General features: G+C 55.7%; 9 protein-coding genes across 9 annotated transcripts in view; 4 read left to right on the top strand and 5 right to left on the bottom strand.

The window, feature by feature from the left end:
• Nucleotides 1–232: 232 nt before the first annotated feature.
• On the bottom strand, nt 233–2,599 carry P153DRAFT_368081 (uncharacterized protein). Its single transcript, XM_033668425.1, has 2 exons — nt 2,370–2,599; nt 233–2,319 (listed from the first exon to the last, which is right to left on the bottom strand). Exon 2 carries the CDS (start codon nt 2,271–2,273, stop codon nt 729–731), a length of 1,545 nt encoding a protein of 514 aa, XP_033522599.1. The 5' UTR covers nt 2,274–2,319; nt 2,370–2,599; the 3' UTR covers nt 233–728.
• Nucleotides 2,600–2,635: 36 nt separating this feature from the next.
• Nucleotides 2,636–3,705, bottom strand: P153DRAFT_49837 (thioredoxin-like protein). The gene is made up of 2 exons (XM_033673240.1): nt 3,555–3,705; nt 2,636–3,503 (listed from the first exon to the last, which is right to left on the bottom strand). Exons 1-2 carry the CDS (start codon nt 3,559–3,561, stop codon nt 2,953–2,955), a joined length of 558 nt encoding a protein of 185 aa, XP_033522600.1. The 5' UTR covers nt 3,562–3,705; the 3' UTR covers nt 2,636–2,952.
• Nucleotides 3,706–3,773: 68 nt separating this feature from the next.
• P153DRAFT_368082 (uncharacterized protein) lies at nt 3,774–5,761 on the top strand. Its single transcript, XM_033668426.1, has 4 exons — nt 3,774–4,175; nt 4,225–4,414; nt 4,464–4,963; nt 5,017–5,761. Exons 1-4 carry the CDS (start codon nt 3,956–3,958, stop codon nt 5,751–5,753), a joined length of 1,647 nt encoding a protein of 548 aa, XP_033522601.1. The 5' UTR covers nt 3,774–3,955; the 3' UTR covers nt 5,754–5,761.
• Nucleotides 5,762–6,883: 1,122 nt separating this feature from the next.
• On the top strand, nt 6,884–10,572 carry P153DRAFT_319604 (Pkinase-domain-containing protein). The gene is made up of 3 exons (XM_033665091.1): nt 6,884–8,568; nt 8,617–8,917; nt 8,972–10,572. The coding sequence occupies exons 1-3, from the start codon at nt 7,279–7,281 to the stop codon at nt 10,540–10,542; spliced, it is 3,162 nt and encodes a 1,053-aa protein (XP_033522602.1). The 5' UTR covers nt 6,884–7,278; the 3' UTR covers nt 10,543–10,572.
• Nucleotides 10,573–10,624: 52 nt separating this feature from the next.
• On the bottom strand, nt 10,625–11,025 carry P153DRAFT_368084 (uncharacterized protein). The gene has a single exon (XM_033668427.1). The coding sequence runs from the start codon at nt 11,003–11,005 to the stop codon at nt 10,811–10,813; it is 195 nt and encodes a 64-aa protein (XP_033522603.1). The 5' UTR covers nt 11,006–11,025; the 3' UTR covers nt 10,625–10,810.
• A 712-nt stretch (nt 11,026–11,737) lies between these two features.
• Nucleotides 11,738–13,389, bottom strand: P153DRAFT_387170 (tannase and feruloyl esterase; the record flags this gene model as incomplete). The annotated part of the gene is made up of 2 exons (XM_033670615.1): nt 11,738–12,848; nt 12,902–13,389. The coding sequence occupies 2 exons, from the start codon at nt 13,387–13,389 to the stop codon at nt 11,738–11,740; spliced, it is 1,599 nt and encodes a 532-aa protein (XP_033522604.1).
• A 961-nt stretch (nt 13,390–14,350) lies between these two features.
• On the bottom strand, nt 14,351–15,700 carry P153DRAFT_387171 (uncharacterized protein; the record flags this gene model as incomplete). Its single annotated transcript, XM_033670616.1, has 4 exons — nt 14,351–15,442; nt 15,492–15,540; nt 15,592–15,637; nt 15,691–15,700. 4 exons carry the CDS (start codon nt 15,698–15,700, stop codon nt 14,351–14,353), a joined length of 1,197 nt encoding a protein of 398 aa, XP_033522605.1.
• Nucleotides 15,701–16,647: 947 nt separating this feature from the next.
• P153DRAFT_377061 (uncharacterized protein) lies at nt 16,648–17,767 on the top strand (the record flags this gene model as incomplete). The annotated part of the gene is made up of 3 exons (XM_033669717.1): nt 16,648–16,730; nt 16,785–17,226; nt 17,276–17,767. 3 exons carry the CDS (start codon nt 16,648–16,650, stop codon nt 17,765–17,767), a joined length of 1,017 nt encoding a protein of 338 aa, XP_033522606.1.
• Nucleotides 17,768–18,346: 579 nt separating this feature from the next.
• The window catches only part of P153DRAFT_424112 (uncharacterized protein), a 1,228-nt gene continuing 631 nt past the window's right edge, over nt 18,347–18,943 (top strand). The window contains exons 1-3 of the mRNA XM_033672468.1: nt 18,347–18,437; nt 18,569–18,623; nt 18,768–18,873. Coding sequence (XP_033522607.1) covers nt 18,424–18,437; nt 18,569–18,623; nt 18,768–18,873 — 175 coding nt within the window. The 5' untranslated portion in view covers nt 18,347–18,423. The remainder of the gene's footprint in view (nt 18,438–18,568; nt 18,624–18,767; nt 18,874–18,943) is intronic.

Raw genomic sequence — 18,943 nt, forward strand, 5'->3', positions numbered from 1 at the left:
GAGATGGAGATGGTTGGGATGCATGGCGTCGCTGTACAATGTACGAAGCCATCAATTCAAAGACCTCATTCCCGTCAATTTCTCCATACAGCCAGCAAACCAGACAAAACCACGCATCTGCAGGCACGCCTCCACATCTCGACCACGTACCTAGTGCACCGTCATGATGCCGGACCGACACCTTCCCTCCACCATGCACATCGATCCGCCTGAACCTTATCCCCGCGAAGCTTAATCCTTGCGTGCCTCGCTTTATGTCATGCCCTGTCATGCAGCATAATGCATAAAGCATACCTGCTCTTCGAAGACTACGAGGGAGAGGCCAGGGGGTGGAGGTGAGAGGAGGTAGGTGGGTAGGTAGTCATGACATAGTAAGTATTGGGTATAGAAATTACTTGTATCCTTCATCCTCAGCGTATGTACTCCTCGTTGTATGTACTCCTCATGGGTGCGAAAACCTCTGTCCAAATAGGTAGGTAGGTAGTAGCTTGTTCCTAGCCAGCCCCGCCTTGAATCCATCAAGCACCGTAGTCGTAGGCAAAATTCCCGCAAGTAGCTCGCCTCGTCCCCGTCTCCACACTCACATTCCAATCCAACCCAACACGCTGATAGGTCACGAGTCGGACCTCCAATAAAAACACAAGACATGGTATCAGAACATCCGCCAAAACAAAAATGCCGCTCGATAAAAAAAAACCACAATCCCCACATCACTCCATCTCACTCACTCACGCAAGCGGCGAATAGCTATCCGCCCGACTCGGCCTCCGTACAAACATCTCAAACGAGTCCGGCGACCCATCGTCGTTGGGTAAGTAAACGCCCTCATCTGGCAGCCAACTGCGCGAGTTATGCGTCATCTGCGTTTTCTGGCTGAGGGCGCGGGACGACCTAGCAGATTGCTGCATGATATTCTGCAGCGGTGAGGGCGGGGGGACGAATTCTTGCACTAGGACTGGAGAGGAGCGCGACGGCGGCGGTTGTTGGTAGACTGTGGGGGAGAGGCGGAAGTTTGCGTTTGTGGGGCTGAGGAGGGATGTTGCGGCGGAGTTTGGGTGGAGGAGGGATGTTGTTTTGGGGAAGCCTGGGGAGAGCGGGGCGGGGAGGAGGCTCATGTGTGGAGTTGGGGGGTTTATGGCTAGCGGGTTTATGGCGCGTGCTGGGTTGCGGTGCGGGAGGTGTGGTGTTGTTGGCGAGTCTGTTGCTGCTTGGTCGCTGATGATGTCTTGGTACCAGTCGTAGGAGCGGAAGCTGAAGCTGGGACTTGGGGGTTGGAGGTCGGGTAGTGCGAAGGAGAAAGGTAACGGTGGGCCGCCGCGTTCTAGTCGTGATAGTGCGGAGATTCTTCGGCCCTGGAGTTGCGGTTCGTCGTCGGTTTTGTCGTCGTCGTATATTGTTGAGTAGATTCTCGGTGGTTCGTTCAGTGTTGGCATTCGATCTAGTTCGAACTCCGAGCTGTAAATGCTTGACACTGGTTGCTGTGCAATTAAAACTCGTGCCTCCCCAGGCACTGGAGGGAGAACTTCCTTGAAGCGCCATCTCGGTATTGGCTCTCGTTGTCTTGTGCTGTCGCGAACCATTCTAGCGGCTTCTTCGTCGAAAAGCATGCTCTTGTTGATGTTGACATTAAGAGCGAAGAGTCTTTCTTGGGTAGGCGCTGGTGGAAGAGCTTTTTCTGTCGCAGTTAGGCCGTTGTCTCCTGTGACCTCCTCCATCGCCGTTGCCACTCCATCTCCATTATTCCTTTGACCGTCTGTCGTCCTCCGCAATCCCGCATAGAACTCCGCAGGTAAACTCATCTCCGGGTCGAATGTTGGGTGTCGTGGACTGTTCGGCATCGAAGGCACTAATGTCTTTTGGTCGTTGTCCACTGTGAAGGATGTGACGTTTGATGGCGACCTAGGCCGACTCGCTAGACGCTTGCTTCTTATCTTGAAGAACCAAAAGCCAACCGCTATAAACAACAAGATAAATACTGCGACTCCCACTCCTACTCCAGCGGCGGCAGTCTTGCTCAACTGGCCGGTTGGTTCTTGAACTGCGCCCAGCAACTCGGCCTCGTTGGGATTGACATCGCTAGAAAATGTAGCAGGACTTGTAGTATCCGCAGCGACGGATGTACTTGTGAGTGTCGCTGATGGCGTAGGAGTGGCGGAATCGAGTGAAATAAGCGTAAACTCTGGTAAACTAGTATGTGTATTTCTCGTCGTCCGGCTCAGGGTGGTATGTGTAGTCGATGTTCGTCGAGAACTCGAGGTTGATGTGGTAGACATTATAATTAAAGATCGTAAGCAGTACTAGTAAAGAGCGATTGGAGTACTATGCTCTTGTTAGTAACTGCAAGCAGAATCAAAGGTGGGTGGTATTACATGAGAGTGATCAGCGCATTCAATATATGCGCAGCCGAACGAGTGTGATTTACGTGCAAGTCAAGTCAACAACACCAGCCGACTACCGAGATGGACGACGGTTTTAGAAAGAAAAATGACGCGGCGACAGCATCGCAGAACGGGAGGGATTTGCCCATATTATTGTACGATCGACAAAACAGGAACAAAGTCTATTGGCGATGCGGAAGCATGACAAGACCCACTTGGAGTTGGTGGTTTGAGGCATGTTAGTGCGCAAGCCATTGTCGCACTGGGCCAAACCTTCTGTTAGGAGCAATACTAATCCGAGGCTGAACTAGAAGCTACGCTCTTCTAAATGCAAGCTAAAGGAGATGACAGAATGTAGTCAACACGATAGTTCCGTTCGCCATGTTCATTTTCTCCTTCAACCACGCGACTGATTACCCAGATCTACGAGCCAAAGGAGCATTCTGATGTTCGCCGGGTACTGTGTGATTGTAGTTGTATGCAAGGATGTAGGGCGAGTCAAGGTGGTCCAAAGTTAGTACATGTTACCTCCAAACTGTTTCATGAGCATATATAGTAGCAGTGTAATTGCGCGCTATGTCACCGAGATCAGCCACTTGACCACCTCTCTCGCGTTAGAGTCGGGAGGAAAGACCGGGTACCACACTTTCACGACGATCCCGTCCTTGACTGCGAGCGCAAGTCTTTTGATTAAGACTTTGCCTTTCCACTCGAATGTCGGCAGTTTTAGCGCTTTCGCAAACTCGAGTTTCTCATCCGACAGCAGTTCATACGGAAGGTGTAGCCGCTCCTTAGCCTCGGCTTGGTAAGGGGTATCTTGGGACGATAGTCCAAATACGTTGTTCACCCCAAGCTTGCGCAGCTCTGCCATCTCGTCGCGGAAACTGCAGGCCTGTGGTGTGCAGCCACGGGCTCCTGGTATGGCGTTCCAATCGTCGGTGATCGTCTCGCCTGGTGCGCCGGTACGAGGATAGCAGAAGACAATTGTAAGCCCGGTGAACGACGATACATCGACATGAGCGCCCGAGGTTGCAGATAGTGATACCGACGGCATTTTCAACCCGGACAAGTGCGAGCAAGCGCCATCGTCTTCGGGCACTGGTAAGTCGGAGGGATGAGTTGTATCTGTACCCGTCAACAACGAACGGTACGGGTCTTCGAACCGACTCGACTTACGGGCCATGATCGTTATTGAATTCTGTCACCACTTCTGAGAATTGAGACTGCTGGACGCACAATTGGGGTGATTTGAAGACATGGCCTGCGGGGAAGACACCGACCGATACATCGAGAGATCGTGCACGTCACAGCAACGAGCGAACGCGACCAGGGTCTTAGCGAACGCGTCGGTCGCAGCTGCCCTCAATGTCGTCATCTAGTAATCACCCCACTGCCATTCGCCAGCATATATGTGCCGGTAAGCGTGCAGCTCATATACATACGTCTGTCTGCCGTCTGTTGTTCAGGTTTTAATGCAGTCATTACGCTTCCTACGACCTCTACGCTCAAGTTTCAAACTCCAATCCTTCCACAAAGTTTACCTTCCAAAAGCAGCTTTCAGCACAACAATATCCACCATGGCACAAGAGTTCAAGCTCAAGGACGTTACGTCGTTGAATTTGAAGAACGGGGAGAAGAAGGAGGTTGAAGTCGAAGGTGTTGAGGGAGGAAAGGTACTGTTGTTGAAGGTTCAGGACAAGATCCATGCCACATCAGCCAATTGCACACATTACGGAGCACCGTTGGTGAAGGGTATTCTCTCACCTGATGGAAGATTGACCTGCGCTTGGCATGGTGGTACGTTATATTCCGCTACATACGAGACAATTTAGTCTGACGGTTACAGCCTGCTTCAAGGTCGCGACTGGAGATGTCGAGGATGCACCGGCACTCGACCCCATCTCAAAGTATGAGGTGTTCGAGCGGGACGGCGCTGTATATGTCAAGACGGACGAAGACACACTGAAGGCCAACCGCAGAGTCCTGAACGTCAAGTGTTCATCTATGAGCGATGACAAGGTTCTGGTCATTGGAGGGTATGTCACAGCTGCTCAGTCGTGAATGGTGTTTGCTAACTTGTGGAAGTGGCTCAGGTACGCTAGGCGCGATCGAGGGCCTACGAGGCGGAGGATACACGGGCCAGATCACCGTAATTTCAAAGGAAGGCTACCAACCCATCGACCGAACCAAACTGTCAAAGGCCCTATTGGCAGACGTGTCGAAGGCGGCTTGGAGACAAAAGCAGTGGTACAAGGACGCTTCGATCGACATCATCGAGGACGAAGCTAAGAGCATTGATTTCTCGGGTAAGAAAGTCTCCACCAAGTCTGGAAAGACGTACGAGTACTCGAAACTGGTGCTCGCGACTGGTGGAACCCCGAACATGCTACCGTTGGACGGACTGAAGGGTGACCTGGGCAACGTGTTCCTGTTACGCACGCTCCCGGACACACAAAACATCTTGAAAGCTGTTGGTGACAACGGCAAGAAGGTTGTCGTGGTAGGCAGCTCGTTCATCGGCATGGAGGTCGGCAACTGTCTCGCAGGCATGAAGAATGATGTTACTATTGTTGGCATGGAGGAAGGTGAGTGTTCGTTCTGACTGGTACTGTGAGCACCAACGCTAATCAATCAACAGAGCCAATGGAGCGGGTAATGGGTAAGAAGGTTGGCAAGATCTTCCGAGGCCTGCTCGAGAAGAATGGCGTCAAGTTCAAGATGGGCGCAAGCGTGGAGAAGGCCACACCATCGAAGAGCGACTCATCCAAGGTTGGGGCTGTACAGCTCAAGGACGGAACCACACTCGAGGCCGACCTCGTCATTGAGGGTGTGGGTGTCAAGCCTGCAACGGAATATCTCAAGGACAACTCCAGCGTTAAGCTCGAGGAGGACGGCTCCCTCAAGACGGACGAGTCCTTTTCCGTGGCAGGCCTGAAGGACGTCTACGCCATTGGCGACATCGCAACATACCCTTACCACGGCCCTGGAGGCAACGGCGCCCCGGTCCGAATCGAGCACTGGAACGTTGCACAGAACGCTGGTCGTTCAGTGGCTAACACGATCAACAACCCGGGAGCGAAGCCCAACGCGTTCATTCCTGTGTTCTGGTCTGCCCTCGGGTCCCAACTACGCTATTGTGGTAACACGGTCAATGGGTACGACGATGTGGTTCTGCAGGGCAAGCCAGAGGAGCCGGCGTTCGTTGCGTACTACACCAAGGGTGAGGATGTGGTAGCCGTGGCCTCGATGGGCAAAGACCCGTACGTAGCGCAAAGCATTGAGCTGATGCGCAGGGGAAACATGCCGAGCAAGAGTGAGTTGCAGAAGGGAGTGGATCTGATGGACGTTGGTGTTCCAAGCGAGGTCAAGATGTAGAAGATGGTGTTTAGTTTCAACGTTGATACGAATGCCAAGACATAGACTTCCCTCCTCGTGACGTCAAGTTGAATTGAATGCGTGCTCTCGTCAAGGCATGCCGGGTATATGCAAGACGTTTTACGACGCACAGAACGACGAGGGCGATGGCCGTGATGATCGACTAACGACGAGGACGTGACAGGCCCCCTCGGCGGCAAGAGCGATCCAAGCGCACCTGTAATTTCCGAACATAGTCACAAGATTGTAGGCGTACGACATGTCACAACTACCGGTACCAAACAAACAATCTAGCGGCACCGTCTTTTTATTCCATCCTCATTCTTGGACAGAGAGATGAAATAAGGTGCAGAAATGCATGTGGGATTAACGTTATGCAGTCGCGGCGCCGGCCGAGACGGTCCAAATGGCGCCGTGGAGGCTCTGGCAGACAAGACAAGACATATGCAGGGGCAGTTCCCTTGCAGGCAGAGCAGCAGGGCATGGATGCATTCGATGGGCCGCTAGATGCTACGGTGACAGGTGTTAGGTGTTGGGTGTGCGGGCTTCTGCGCAGACGTGGTGTGGTGTGGTGGTGCCTGGATACGAAGTCATCACGGGTGAGCCAGGTTGTTCGAGTTTGGGGGGCGCGTCATGATGTGCGCGGTGCGAGGTGCATGTATGTGGAGGTGGTGGTTGTGTTGTTGATGGGTTTACTTTTTTTTATTTTACTTGGGACGCGTTGAGGAGAGCACGCGCCGGGCTATTTCACTCATCACACTTCACGCATGCATGGTGTTAGATGGGGCTCTGGGCGATGGGTTGGCGTGTTTGGGGGTACGGTAGCTGTGGGGGTGGAGATGATGGGCAGAGATGGGCAGAGATGATGACCACAGATGATGGGCAGAGAGGGAAGCGCGAAGAAGGAAGCGCTGGCCGTCAACACGGCGATGCATGAAGAGGTGCAATTTGCGAGGGCGCTGGGAGCCGTGGATGAAACGGGCTGCTGGCAGGGCGGGTGGTCTGTGTAATTTGCGTCGTCGCGCGGACGTGCTGGGACGTGGTCGGTGTTGTGCGGGCTGGTGTTTGTGCGCTTCAAGCCACACAGCGTGGACAGAGCTTGACGAGATTGCACCTCTCCAGCCGCGCTCCTCCTCCTCTCCACTCACGTCCCAGCATCACGTCCGAGAGGCTACTCGCTTGCTCTCCGGCACCCGTTGCATAGGCGGCGCGCTGTCTGTCTGAGTCTGAGTCCGCGTCTGCTGTCCTGCACCATCCACCTGTGCTGTCTGCTGTCTGCTGTCTTTCGCGCTCGAGTGCATGTGAAGGGGCTGGTCACGGCCATTGCTATCGACACGACGCAGACGCGCCACGCCACTGCTCCCACGCCCAATCCCCATCGCCAGCGCCCACAGCTGCCGGGACTAGAGCACCGCATTGCAGCGCATCTCCCCGCCCGCCCGTCGACCGCTCACCGCATCCTCTGCTGCTCCCGTCGCCGCATTTCTTGGTTCCGCCGCCGCCCGCCAGCACCACAGCACCGAGCATGGCCGCCGTGGCATCGCAGGCGCAGTCGCAGCACCAACAGCAGCAGCAGTACTACCAGCAGCAGCCGCCCGCCGCCCCAGGCACCGCGCCAGCACGTCGACCCTCGCAGCGCCGTCCGCCGAGTAATGGCGCGTCGGCCAGCACGTCTGCCACCGCCCCGCGCGTCCACCCACCAGCCATGAACTCGACCGGCGCCATGCCCGCACCGCCGCCCCGGACCTCGTCCCACCGCACCCAGTCCTCGACGTCGACCACGGCCGGCGCACCACACCCCGACGCGGCCAACGGCGCCCAGTCGCGTCGCAGAGGGAAGGAGAGCACCTCGAGCAGGGCCCAGCCCGCCCACAGCCGCTCTGCCTCGGCCGTCGGCCAGCCGCCCATCAACACGTCCCTGCCACGCGAAGAGAGCGCCGTCCTCAACAGGGTCGGCGTCTCGGACCCGCAGGACGACATTGCCCGTGCGCAGGCTCGCCAAGCCGAGGGCCTTCCCGCGGACGTCACCCCCATCACCGGCCTCGGCCTGGTGGGCAGCGAGGGCGTCGAGGATGGCGGCCGCGGCGCAGGGCGGAGCCGGCAGGACCACTCCAAAGAAACCACCGTCAAGAAGCAGAAGTTTGGCAACTACATCCTCGGCCACACGCTGGGCGAGGGCGAGTTCGGCAAGGTCAAGATGGGCTGGAAGAAGGAGAGCAGCGTCGAGGTCGCCATCAAGCTCATCCGCAGAGAGACGCTGGGCGGCCACTCGAACCGCCTGCAGAAGATCTACCGCGAGATCCAGATCCTGCGCCAGCTGGACCACCCTAATATTGTCCGCCTGCACGAGATGGTCGAGACGGAGCGCCACATTGGCATCATCCTCGAGTATGCGTCCGGCGGCGAGCTGTTCGACTACATCCTCAACCACCGCTATCTCAAAGACAACGCCGCCCGCAAGCTGTTTGCCCAGCTCATCTCGGGCGTCGGCTATCTCCACAGGAAGGGCATTGTGCACCGCGACCTGAAGCTCGAGAATCTGCTGCTGGACCGCAACAAGAACATCATCATTACCGACTTTGGCTTTGCCAACACCTTCAACCCCAGCGACGAGCTCGGCGAAGAGATCGAGTACCGACTGAACGATAAGGAGTTCATCAGCTCACTCGGTCTCATGAACTCGGACGCAACACATCGCGGCGATCTCATGCAGACCAGCTGTGGAAGTCCATGCTATGCCGCGCCGGAACTGGTCGTCAGCGACTCGCTCTACACGGGCCGCAAGGTGGACGTCTGGAGTTGTGGTGTTATTTTGGTGAGTTGTTGAGATGCACTCTTTCACGCAGTAACTAATTGAGAGTAGTATGCCATGTTGGCTGGCTACCTGCCCTTCGACGACGACCCAGCGAACCCCGAGGGCGATAACATCAACCTGCTCTACAAGTACATTGTGTCCACCCCGCTGACATTCCCCGAATACGTCACACCCCACGCAAGAGACCTCCTCAAGCGCATACTCGTGCCCGACCCAAGGAAGCGCGCGGACCTGTTCGAGGTTGCGCGTCATAGCTGGCTAGCCGACTACGCCCACGTCGTTGGCTTCATCACGTCGAGCAACCCGAACATCGCCGAAGCCTCGCAACAACAATCTTCCGTCTATGCGAGTGAGTCTCCACACTTGTATCTATTCACAGATCGATGTACTGATTTATTACTAGAAGAACCATTCGAACAGCCACCACCGCTCGCCAGAAGTGCGTCGGTGCGCGAGCCAGGAAAATCACAGACAGTGGCCTCTCCTGTGCATGGTGGACTCACTGCCAAACGCGAGCAGATCAACCAACCAGCCTCGGAGAAGCCCAAGACCGGCCGCGACACCAAACGCCGCACGGTGCAGGTCGAGTATGTTGCGCCTCAATCACAGACTGTGCGTGGTGAAGCATCGCCTCCTGTTGTTGCAGCTGGTCCGTCGAATGCCCCGGCTGAAGTTGATGGATACCAATCATCATCTGGCGCTCGGGCAGGCCGTGCTGCTGCAGCTGCAGCGCCTACTCCAACTCGACCAGGGCGAGAACCACAGAGAGCGGCTTCCGACTACACCGCTTTCGGCACAGCTCCTCCAAATGCTGGAGCGCGACCATCCACAGGCGGCTCGAGAATGCCATCGCGAGGAAACTCATACGCACAGCCGGCGGCGGCAACTGTTGCTCAAACCAATGTCGAGGGCCGCTTTTCACAGCCCAAGGGCAAGCAATACTCGATATCAGCACCGATTGTCCAGCCTGAGGTTCCTGGGATTGTCGAACCTAGCATTGGGCAGCCGAGCACGCAACGAACACAGTCCATCCAGCTTGGCCCATCAGGCGCAGCTGCAAAGGGCGGCCATAAGCGGTCGAACACTGTCACCGAGACGCTTGGACGTATGACATCCATGTTCTCAGGCCGCCAGGCCTCCTACACAACAGATCCCAGAGGGTCCGCCACGTCCCACAACTCGTACGCAGACTACACGGGGACCGGGGAGAAGAAGGAGAAGAGATACCCCCCGACATCCATGTCAGGACCCATGTCAAACTCCAACGACGTCGTCGCAGCACCCAGACAAAGCACAGAGTCCAGCCGTCGCACCTCCTTCAGCTTCTCGCGCAAAAACACAAACTCGGGTGACGCCGCTAGACCCTCGCGCAGATTCTCCCTCCTCCCCGCTTCCCTCTCCCGCACTTTCTCCTCCCAGCGCGATAATACCTCCACAGGCACGTCGCCCTCGGAGCGCCGCGGCTCGACGGTTCGCCCCCGCGCTTCGTCGCGCCCTGGTGGTGGTTACGCTCAAGGCATGCAGTCCCGGTCTCCTAGTCAGAGCACAATGGGCAGTAACATGCCGGGCTTCTACGACGGCCAGCACGACAGCACGCCCCGTATTCGCAACCAACATAATAACCCCAACAATCCCAACATCGCACATGCAGGCCCCTCCTCCTCCTCCGCACAGCCCCCCTTCGACCAACACCAAGCCCCCAGCGCTCCCATCGGCGACGAAAAGTTCCCGGACCCCCGCGAAGTACACCCCGCCTCCACGCAGCAGCAGAATAGGCCGTACACGCACCAGAATGATAGTGAGGGTAGTGCGGGATTTCCGCCCCAGCAGCAGCGAAAAGGCGTGCTGCAGAAGAGCCGCAAGTTCGATGAGTTTCCGGATAGTGGGGCGAATAAGGGGAGCTCGAATTCGTCGAAGCGTGTTATGGACTTTTTTAGGCATATGGGGAGGAGGAGGGCTAGGGAGGACCGTTAAATCAAGGTTAGCTGGGATGGAAGATAGGGGGATGGGGGATGGGGATGGGGTGTGGAGGTGGGGGTTTTTTTTTGTGCGTTTGTGCGTTTTGTTTGAATGGGGAAGAAGAGAGGCGGGTTTATACACACTGAGCGAAGCGAGTTGAGCGTGCGGCGCTTTTTTCGATAACCCCCCCCCGTTTTTGTAGGTTTGGGAGGGGGGGATGGCTTTTAATACTGCTTTTTTTGCATTTTCTGGCGTTTTTACGGGTTGGGGTGGGGGGTTTCTTTTATAGGTTTGGCTTGGTTTGACTTGGTTGGGAGCGTGGGTGTAGTGTAGTGTAGTGTAGTGTAAGGGGGTGGAAGTGGGTGTAGGTGTAGGTAATTTCTACTCTGGATTGTGTTTTGCAATGGGGAGGGTGAATGGGGGTGGATGGATGGAGGGTGAGATGGAGGGTAGGATAGCGATAGCGATTGATAGGCATGGGAGAAAGATATTTCGCAGTGTTCTATTCGGGGTTTTTTTTTACTTGACTTGATGTGATGTGATGTGATGTGACTGGACGTATTGAATAAGGGTTTCCACGCTGTGGGATTTGCGTAACGGTGCGTTCCCCGTCCGTTCTGTTCTATTCTATTCTGTTCTGTGTAGAGTACCTAGACATGGAGGAGGCCAAGCCAAGCCAAGCAAGGCAGATATTGATGTTGATGTGTAGGTACTCGATGCTCTCCTCCAGCCCCCTCAACAAGCCAAACCAACCAACCAGCCAGACAGGTAGTAAACGCCGCACAAACTCCATGCCCACCACCACCCTGAAGAGAGAGAAAAAAATAGCACAGCTTTAACGTATATCAGCAGAACAACGAGATTATCAACATGGCTAGTTACCTACAACTCTGAAGATTGCTTTGAACAATTACACGTAGACAGAAAGTAGCATGTACATGGTGTTATCAAAGTTCTAGACTGTAAAATTTGCAGATGGTTGTGTTTTATGCTGCGAAAGAGAGGGACTTGATGACACATTGAGAAGTTGTGCTACTTTTTTTCTTCTGGGGGGGGGGGGATGCTAGTATTCCAATTCAACACAAAAGTCTACCCATACAACACATCACATCACACGACCCAGCAAACCCCCATAAAAAAGTGCACAAAAGAATATACATTCACGAAGCCTATATTACACTCCCCCCCAAAACACACCCCTCACACCCCATCACTCCACACAATGCCAGCTAGATACCAGCGTCGCGTCGCCCGTACCTTTGTACATATTGCGCTTCGGATACTTACAATGCGCGCGCTGAAACTGGACCCCCAACGCCACGGTATCATTCACAAACTTGGTCCCCACAATCGTCTCGGGCGCGCTACCCTTCTCAACCCACTCCACAATAGCCATGAGCACATTCTCCTCGGGCTTATAGCTATTGATCTCATTCGACGCCTGGCCGATGGCATGCGCGCCATTCCCGCCCGTGCAGTGATTCGTGCCGCTGATGCGGAAGAAGCGGTAAAACGCATCGAGCTGCGCGGACGACAGGCCCATAGTCTTGCTAACGTGGTTGTAGTAGCGGGGGGAGTTTTCCGAGGTGATGATCTGGTCGGCTTGGCCGTGCCAGTGGAGGATTTTGCCGCCGCGCTTCTTAACCGCGCTGAGATCGCCTTTCCACGTCTCGATGCCGAAGGGGTTGAGGTGCGAGGAGTAGTCGATATCTGCGGAGTTGAACGACGCCGGGTCCCAGCTCGCGTTGTTGTACACGACGTAGCGGAACCAGTCGACTGTGTAGGGGAAGGGGCTGCCGCTTAGTAGGGGCCCGTAGGCGGAGACTTCTGCGCCGGGGTTGAGGCGTGGGAAGGCGAGGTCGCCTGCGGCGTTGAGGAGGGGGGAGAAGACGCCTTTTACGGTTTTGAGCTGGGTGGGGGTGAGGCAGGTGGTGGTGTTGCTGCCTTGGGCGCAGGCTAGGCCGGAGGGGTCGTAGTTGCATTGCATGGGGTCTTCGAGGATGCCGTCGACGTAGCCGTCTAGGGCGTCGCATTGCTTTAGGATGTCGTCGTGGACGGCAAGCCATTGGTTCCTGGTCACGAAGGTGGAGGAGTTGGCGGTTCCGGTGAGGGTGTAGAAGCGCCCGCTCCATGAGGTGAGGTTGTTGAAGGAAACGGCGGGTGCACCGGCGACGATGCCGTCGAAGTCCTCGGGGAAGTCTTGCGCTGCTTTGAAGCCTTGTCGGCCACCGGTCGAGCAGCCGAAGTAGTACGACTTCTTGTGTGTCTTGCCGTAGAAGGCCTTGGTGACTTGCTTGCCAACTACGACACCAGTGTGCATACTATTGTGATTGTCAGTCAATCAATCCATATCCATATTGAATGGACTACTCACGCTCGGTATGCGAAATCTTGCACGACATCCGTGTTGTTGGCGAATGCATAACCCCTTGTCCCGTTGTGTCCGTTGTTGGTACCAACCGACGCGAAACCCACGCCAGACGTGTACGCCAAATCTTGGTACTTGATGCACCCATTCAGCCCACCGTTACCGCCGCTCAAGAACCGGCCAGTCCAGTTCGATGGCAGCCAAGCCTCCATGTTGAAGCCTGAGCGTGTGGAGGTCGCGACATAGAGTCCGACACGGCAAATGTCTGCTGGAACGACCATGGACGACTGCGCACATGACACGTCATTCTCAGCGAGGCTGAGGTTGGTGCCTCCAGTAACAAACTGGGCGAAGTTGACGACGCTGTTTGGGATCGACAACTTGGATGCCATCGAAGCACATTGCGAAGTGAAGTTCGCCGGAGCTGAAGCAGGGCTGGCGAGGGCAGAAGATGCGCCTAGCAGCGCAAGGCTGACTGGAGAATCAAACTTCATCTTAACAAGATCAGCAGGAGAGAATTGATGAGCCTTGGAAACTTGGGATCAACGGCCTCTTTTAAAGCCCTCCAAGGCCCGAACAGTAAGGCGCAGCACACCCTACATCCTGGTTGTACTTCAGGAACCAACATGACGATCGAATTTCGAAAAGTGCCGAAGGTTCAACCGACATGCCGGCAGTGAACCTCTAAAAGGCAGCTAACAAAAGCCCTGGAACTCACATAGCAGCACGAGGCCAATGAAAGAGGCCTGTCGTTTCCCAAAACCGAGCATGCGAGTGTTGGAGTTAAACTAGCTGCCCATTGCAGAACCGTTAGCCGCATGTTTCAATGTGGGGTTTCGCCGAAAGTGGCGTTTGAGGTTTAGGGGAGAGATGGGCAGGAGAGTGGCCCCCGCCCTGGATCCTGGCCTAGCCCATTATCCAAGCTCACATCCCGTCAACTGCCGTGACAAGCACACGCCAGCACAGTTTGAATGCCGAGGCGGTGACGGAGATCCGTAGAAGAATGCAAGTGCGAGCTTCATGCAGCCTAAACGTTTAGCCACATGTGTAGCGCAATGTGGAGAAATGCGGGGTTTGGGATGTACGATTCGTTGTCCGATCCAACATCATCTGCGAGATGAAGGATGTGTATATATATAGTCTTGCCAGCAGTAATTGATGAGTAAATCCAGAAGTCACGTACAGGAAGATGGCGAGCAAGCAACACCAGGTCCACGGTATTGCATATACCTGTCTCTGAGTTATTTTTCATTCTGTATGTGTGTGGTGTATTTGGTGCTAGTCAACGCCAAACGCCTCCGAGCCAGCCACGTGAGGCATGTGGTTCTGGACTGGTCGTTGTGCGGTGACGCCCGGAGCCGCGTGTCCAAGACTATTTTTTGCACTATTGATGTTCGTTGCACTGTTGATACCGTCCATTGCATCGTTCCATCTGCTCGTCCTGGGCGAATCACATTAGTTATCCGACTTCATCTCCACGTCCTCTTTGTCTTGGCCCGCGTCTTTCTTCTCCGTCTCGGCTTTTGTCTCACTCTTGTCGTCGCCATCCTTCATGTCGGCATCACCCTTGTCTCCCACAATTGCCAGGCCTGTACCCTTACCCGTTCCCTCCACACTGGGTCTCCCGATTGCGCCTTCGATGTCTAGTGCCGCACCCTCTTTCTGCGGCCCTGTGTCCTCCATGCCAATCTTCTCTGGGCCTCGCGCATGCGGGATTTCGTCTTCATTCTCAACAGTCTCCACCACGGACGCCCCACCTTCCAACTCGCCAAATGCAGCCCGTGTGGAGTCCTTGGTCATCGAATGCGGGTTGTTGAGCACAATACCAGCTTCTTGTTCTTGACGCAGTAGCTCGCCCTGTGTTACAGGACCAGTGGAAGGAAGTGTCTCGCCGTCGGGATGCGACGAGGCAATCTGGGCGACTTGAGTGGAAGAGGGTGACTCTGCGCGGGGGTTTGCACTGAGCATGCCCACGGTCACAGTTTCGATGCGGCCTGCACCGTTGGGACCATCGACTATCTCAGTGCTTTCGGATATCAGCTCGCTCTGACCGCGGTTCTGCAGCCATGGAATTGGCGTGAGGAGTGCACCGCCTAGTGATTCATCAGAGCCAAGCGTGGAGGCTTGGGAGGGGGCTGATGTTGTGCCATTGAGTAGACCGCCGGTAGTGGGTAGGACGGCTTGCGGGAGGGGGAAGATGGTGAGAGGTGACGAGACAGAGACGACGCGGTCGAGGGCGCGCAGATAGGGCGAGAGGAACTTGTATCTCTTCTTCGGTTCGAGCACGAGTTCAGCCAGTCGCTGGACGGTGTGGGGCGGGTGCTTGGCGAAGTTCTTAGAGAGGGTCGACCGTATCGATGCGTAGAAGGTAGCGGTCTCTGGAGGGACGTCGGGCGACTCTGAGGGCGCGGTGAAGGCGGGAACGGGTGGGCGTGGAGGGGTAGCGGGCGGCGCGTTCTCCTTGTCAGTGGCATGGGATTCCTGACTCGATATGGCGTTTTGGGGGTGTGGAGTGTTGGTGGGTGGTTTAGGGAAGTCGTTGATTATCTGAAGATAGGGTTAGAGGGTCGAGTAGCCAGTGCAGGACGCGACCCACTTGATCCAGGCGGTCCAAGATGTACTGCAGCGTCTTTGGCCATTCTGCTCTAGGGCGCGCATTAGAAGAATGTCACGATGAGTTTCATGAAGGCGCTCACGAGTCAAGCGCGCCGTCCTGGGCGGCCCTGTGGAGGAGCGTGTCTGCTGCACGACGTCAGCATGCGTGTGCATTGCAACAGGCAGTCGAGGATAGCTACCAGACGTCATGTCGCGGTGATGTCAAGGTCAAGGTCAAGGTCGCGGTGGTGAGGTGCTCCACTCCGGCGACGCGGTGAGCTTGCGCCACCCACCGCGATATATTTACACGAGGCTGGCCAATGAGAAGCGGATGCGCGCCCACCTCGCCCTAATTGCAGACGATCAGGGTCAGGCTGTGGTGCGGCTGTGCGGTCAGCAGCTGAGCGAACCGCGCCCGAACGAGCTGAGGCCAAGACGAGAGGCGCATTCGCTGGGAGCTGAAGAAGGGCAGCGCGTCGTGCTGTCGAGGGCTGCTGGCGTGTGTTTCTGAGTCTGCATCTCCATTCTGGCCCGCCCTGTCTTGTAGCTATTTTATTGTCTTGCATTGCATTGTCTTGTTCTGCAGCGTCTTGCTCTGCACTGTCTTTGTCGCCCACAACTCCCACCACTGCACGCTCCCATGTTCCAGGGCTCCACGCGAGCCTCCGCTCCTCAGACCCCGTCAGCCCCGTCAGCCCTCGCAGCTCTTCTCCACAGTATCTCGTTGGCTACCTAGTGGTGGGCCACACACATGGACTAGCAGCGCATCGCATCCCATCTCGACCTCCCTAGACTCCCCTTCTGCCGCTCTTCTATGTTCACACCGTCACTCGTCGCATCCGGCCCTCTGGTTTCAGCAGCGCCAAGCACCCGCCGACAACAAAGCTGCCTCACACCCGTCTCAGCTGTGCCTCCAGCCCGCCCAATCGCCCGTCCCGCCCTTCCTATATCCGCCTGCCTCAGCCGCCTGTTGCGGCTGACAGTCTGCCAAAATTTCTCACCACGAGGCGCGAGCATCCCTCCTGGGAGGCCAACCTCTTGACGGGAACTACACGCCCTACGCCAGCCAGCAGCCCTTCCACGCCCAGCCCGGCGGCTACCACGAGCGACAAGGCTTCCCCACGACCCTCCCGCCGCCCGTGAGAAGAGGGCCCCGGATGTACATTCCCAACACGCCCTGGACATGGGCCTTTGCCCTGACGGCCCTCGTCCAGGCCATTGCTGCCCTGGCCCTGGAGTCGTATGTGCATGCCCTCTCCAACCACCCACGACGATGCTAACAACACGCGCGCAGATATGTTTTTGGCAAATTCCAGGCTGACCTGCACTTCGCCGGGGACGGTGTCAACGCAGAGACCCGCACCATCCCCACGTATCTCGCCGTCTTCATGTTCGGTTTCATCTACGAGTGCTTCCTCGTGTGGGACGCCTTGCGCCTGAAGAACACGATCCAGATCATCGGCCTCGTCATCTACAACGCCGGCATTCTCATCTACGCCGCCATCCAGTTCGACCAGATCCGCGACGCCGCCGACACCCTCAACAAAGACCAACACATTACGGCCGACTTTTTTGTGTCTGTCCAACCCATGCTCATCGCCCTCCCCTGTCTGATGGCAGTCGCTACCATAGCCTTCGCCTTTGAAGCCTGGAAGCTGTACGACGAATTCGCCTGGTCAATCTACAAGCACATCAGCGCCGATGTGCGGATGAAGAGGCGCTATCTGACATACCAGGTATTTCCCCCAACTACACAACTACACCCCCATCACTAACCACCTCCAGATCTACATCGCCCTCCTCAAATTCGACTTCTTCTTCTTCCTCGCCTTCACCGTGCAATTCCTCGTGCTCGTCGACAACACGCGCCGCATCGAGCAAGGCCTCACCGCCGCCGCCCTAGTCATAACCTTCTTCCTCCTCTTCACAGCCGCGTGGTGGGTGCGCCGCGAATCCTTCGGCGGCATGATCACCATCATCGTCGTCTACTTCATCGCCATGGCCTACTTCCTCTTCAAGCTCATCCGCATGTACGTCACCGAAGCAGCCCGCCAGGAAGACTACAAGCCCGCGCGCAAATCCCTGACCAGCTTCGCCGTCCTCACCATCATGCTGCTCGTCTGCACTATCATCGTCGCGTGCATGTGCATCCGCAACTTCAACAAGGGCCTCAAGCCTCATGTTAACAACAAGGCCGCCAAGGAGGACAAGGCGTACAACACGGAGATGCCGTCGCTCAGCGGTCCGGCACCAGGGCAGCGCATGGAAATTGATTAGACGGAATGCACATATTTACGACCTCGAATTGGATCTTGTCGCGTTTTTTCGGAGCCGAGAGAAGCTCCTTATCATACCCGGTGTGTTTGCATTGGCGTTTTGGGCGCGCGTGGGAATACCTTTTGTTTTTGGGGGTGTGTGTGAGGGGATGGCATTGAGGTGCTTGATGCGGGATGGAATCTTTTCGCATGTATCGGGGATGGATGGATGGACAGATTCCGATGTACTGTAATTGTTCGCTGTAGGAGAGAATATAGCACTTTGGGCATCGCATGTTGCATGTCGTAGCTTGATGTCGTGTCGTGTCGTGTCGTTGTACTTCATGCACTTTCTTCATATATTCACTATACCATCTAATCTCACCATCATCATTCACTAAAACTAACATCAGAGCCAAAAAAACCATCCAATCCATCGCAAACCCTGTCGTCGTTGTAGGTAGCGCCCAATCGCGTCAATGCAAGATCCCTGCCACACCCATGCGCCTAGCGTCGCAGGAAAGGGTCCACACCGACATCATCGGCTTGTGCCCGCGCCAACCTATTCGAAATCGCAAACAGAACACCCTTACTTCCTTGCGCTCCTTCTCATATACTCCCCGCTTCTTCGGTTTGGCCTGCTTCTGTTTAGTTTTTGCACGGACTTTGCTGGACAGGATGGCGTTTAGGTGGTATGTTGTGTTTTTGTTTTTGTTGGCGATTGGGGTTGGGGGGAGATAAGATGGGATGGGATGGGGGAAGATGGGAGGGAGTGCATGAGTGAGAGGAAAAAGGATAGAGGCTGATACACGCGATACTATAGGTACCAAGCGAAACTCAAGACTGCGCCGCTGCTCACGCAGAGTATTACGACTGCGGTACGTACACGGATTATAGATGGGGAGGTTCTGTGAGAACAGCGGGGCATGAGGATGGAAAATGAGGACGAGTGAAGAGCAGGATATAGACACGGATGGATAGAAAGACGGCTTGGAAGGATGAAGGCTAATGCAACAACCCAGGTCCTCTTCGCAACCGGCGATGTAATGGCGCAACAAGGCGTTGAGAAGCGCGGCGTGGATAAACATGATTTGATGCGTACGGGACGTATGGCTGCTTATGGTGGTGGTATGTTGTTTATCCTCCCCCATCTCCTCCCCTTCCTTCCCATCCTTATACCCACCCTCCCTCCCCATCC

The sequence above is a fragment of the Dothidotthia symphoricarpi genome (genome assembly GCF_010015815.1).
Source record: "Dothidotthia symphoricarpi CBS 119687 unplaced genomic scaffold P153scaffold_13, whole genome shotgun sequence".
Taxonomy (NCBI): domain Eukaryota; kingdom Fungi; phylum Ascomycota; class Dothideomycetes; order Pleosporales; family Dothidotthiaceae; genus Dothidotthia; species Dothidotthia symphoricarpi.

Excerpts from the sequence above, each read along its gene's own strand:
- P153DRAFT_368084 (XM_033668427.1), bottom strand. The coding sequence starts at position 11,005 with ATGCCTATCAATCGCTATCGCTATCCTACCCTCCATCTCACCCTCCAT.
- P153DRAFT_368081 (XM_033668425.1), bottom strand. The coding sequence starts at position 2,273 with ATGTCTACCACATCAACCTCGAGTTCTCGACGAACATCGACTACACAT.
- P153DRAFT_319604 (XM_033665091.1), top strand. The coding sequence starts at position 7,279 with ATGGCCGCCGTGGCATCGCAGGCGCAGTCGCAGCACCAACAGCAGCAG. Across the intron at positions 8,569-8,616 it reads GGAGTTGTGGTGTTATTTTG|TATGCCATGTTGGCTGGCTA; the intron begins GTGAGTTGTTGA and ends AATTGAGAGTAG. Across the intron at positions 8,918-8,971 it reads ACAATCTTCCGTCTATGCGA|AAGAACCATTCGAACAGCCA; the intron begins GTGAGTCTCCAC and ends ATTTATTACTAG.
- P153DRAFT_368082 (XM_033668426.1), top strand. The coding sequence starts at position 3,956 with ATGGCACAAGAGTTCAAGCTCAAGGACGTTACGTCGTTGAATTTGAAG. Across the intron at positions 4,176-4,224 it reads GACCTGCGCTTGGCATGGTG|CCTGCTTCAAGGTCGCGACT; the intron begins GTACGTTATATT and ends TGACGGTTACAG. Across the intron at positions 4,964-5,016 it reads TATTGTTGGCATGGAGGAAG|AGCCAATGGAGCGGGTAATG; the intron begins GTGAGTGTTCGT and ends ATCAATCAACAG.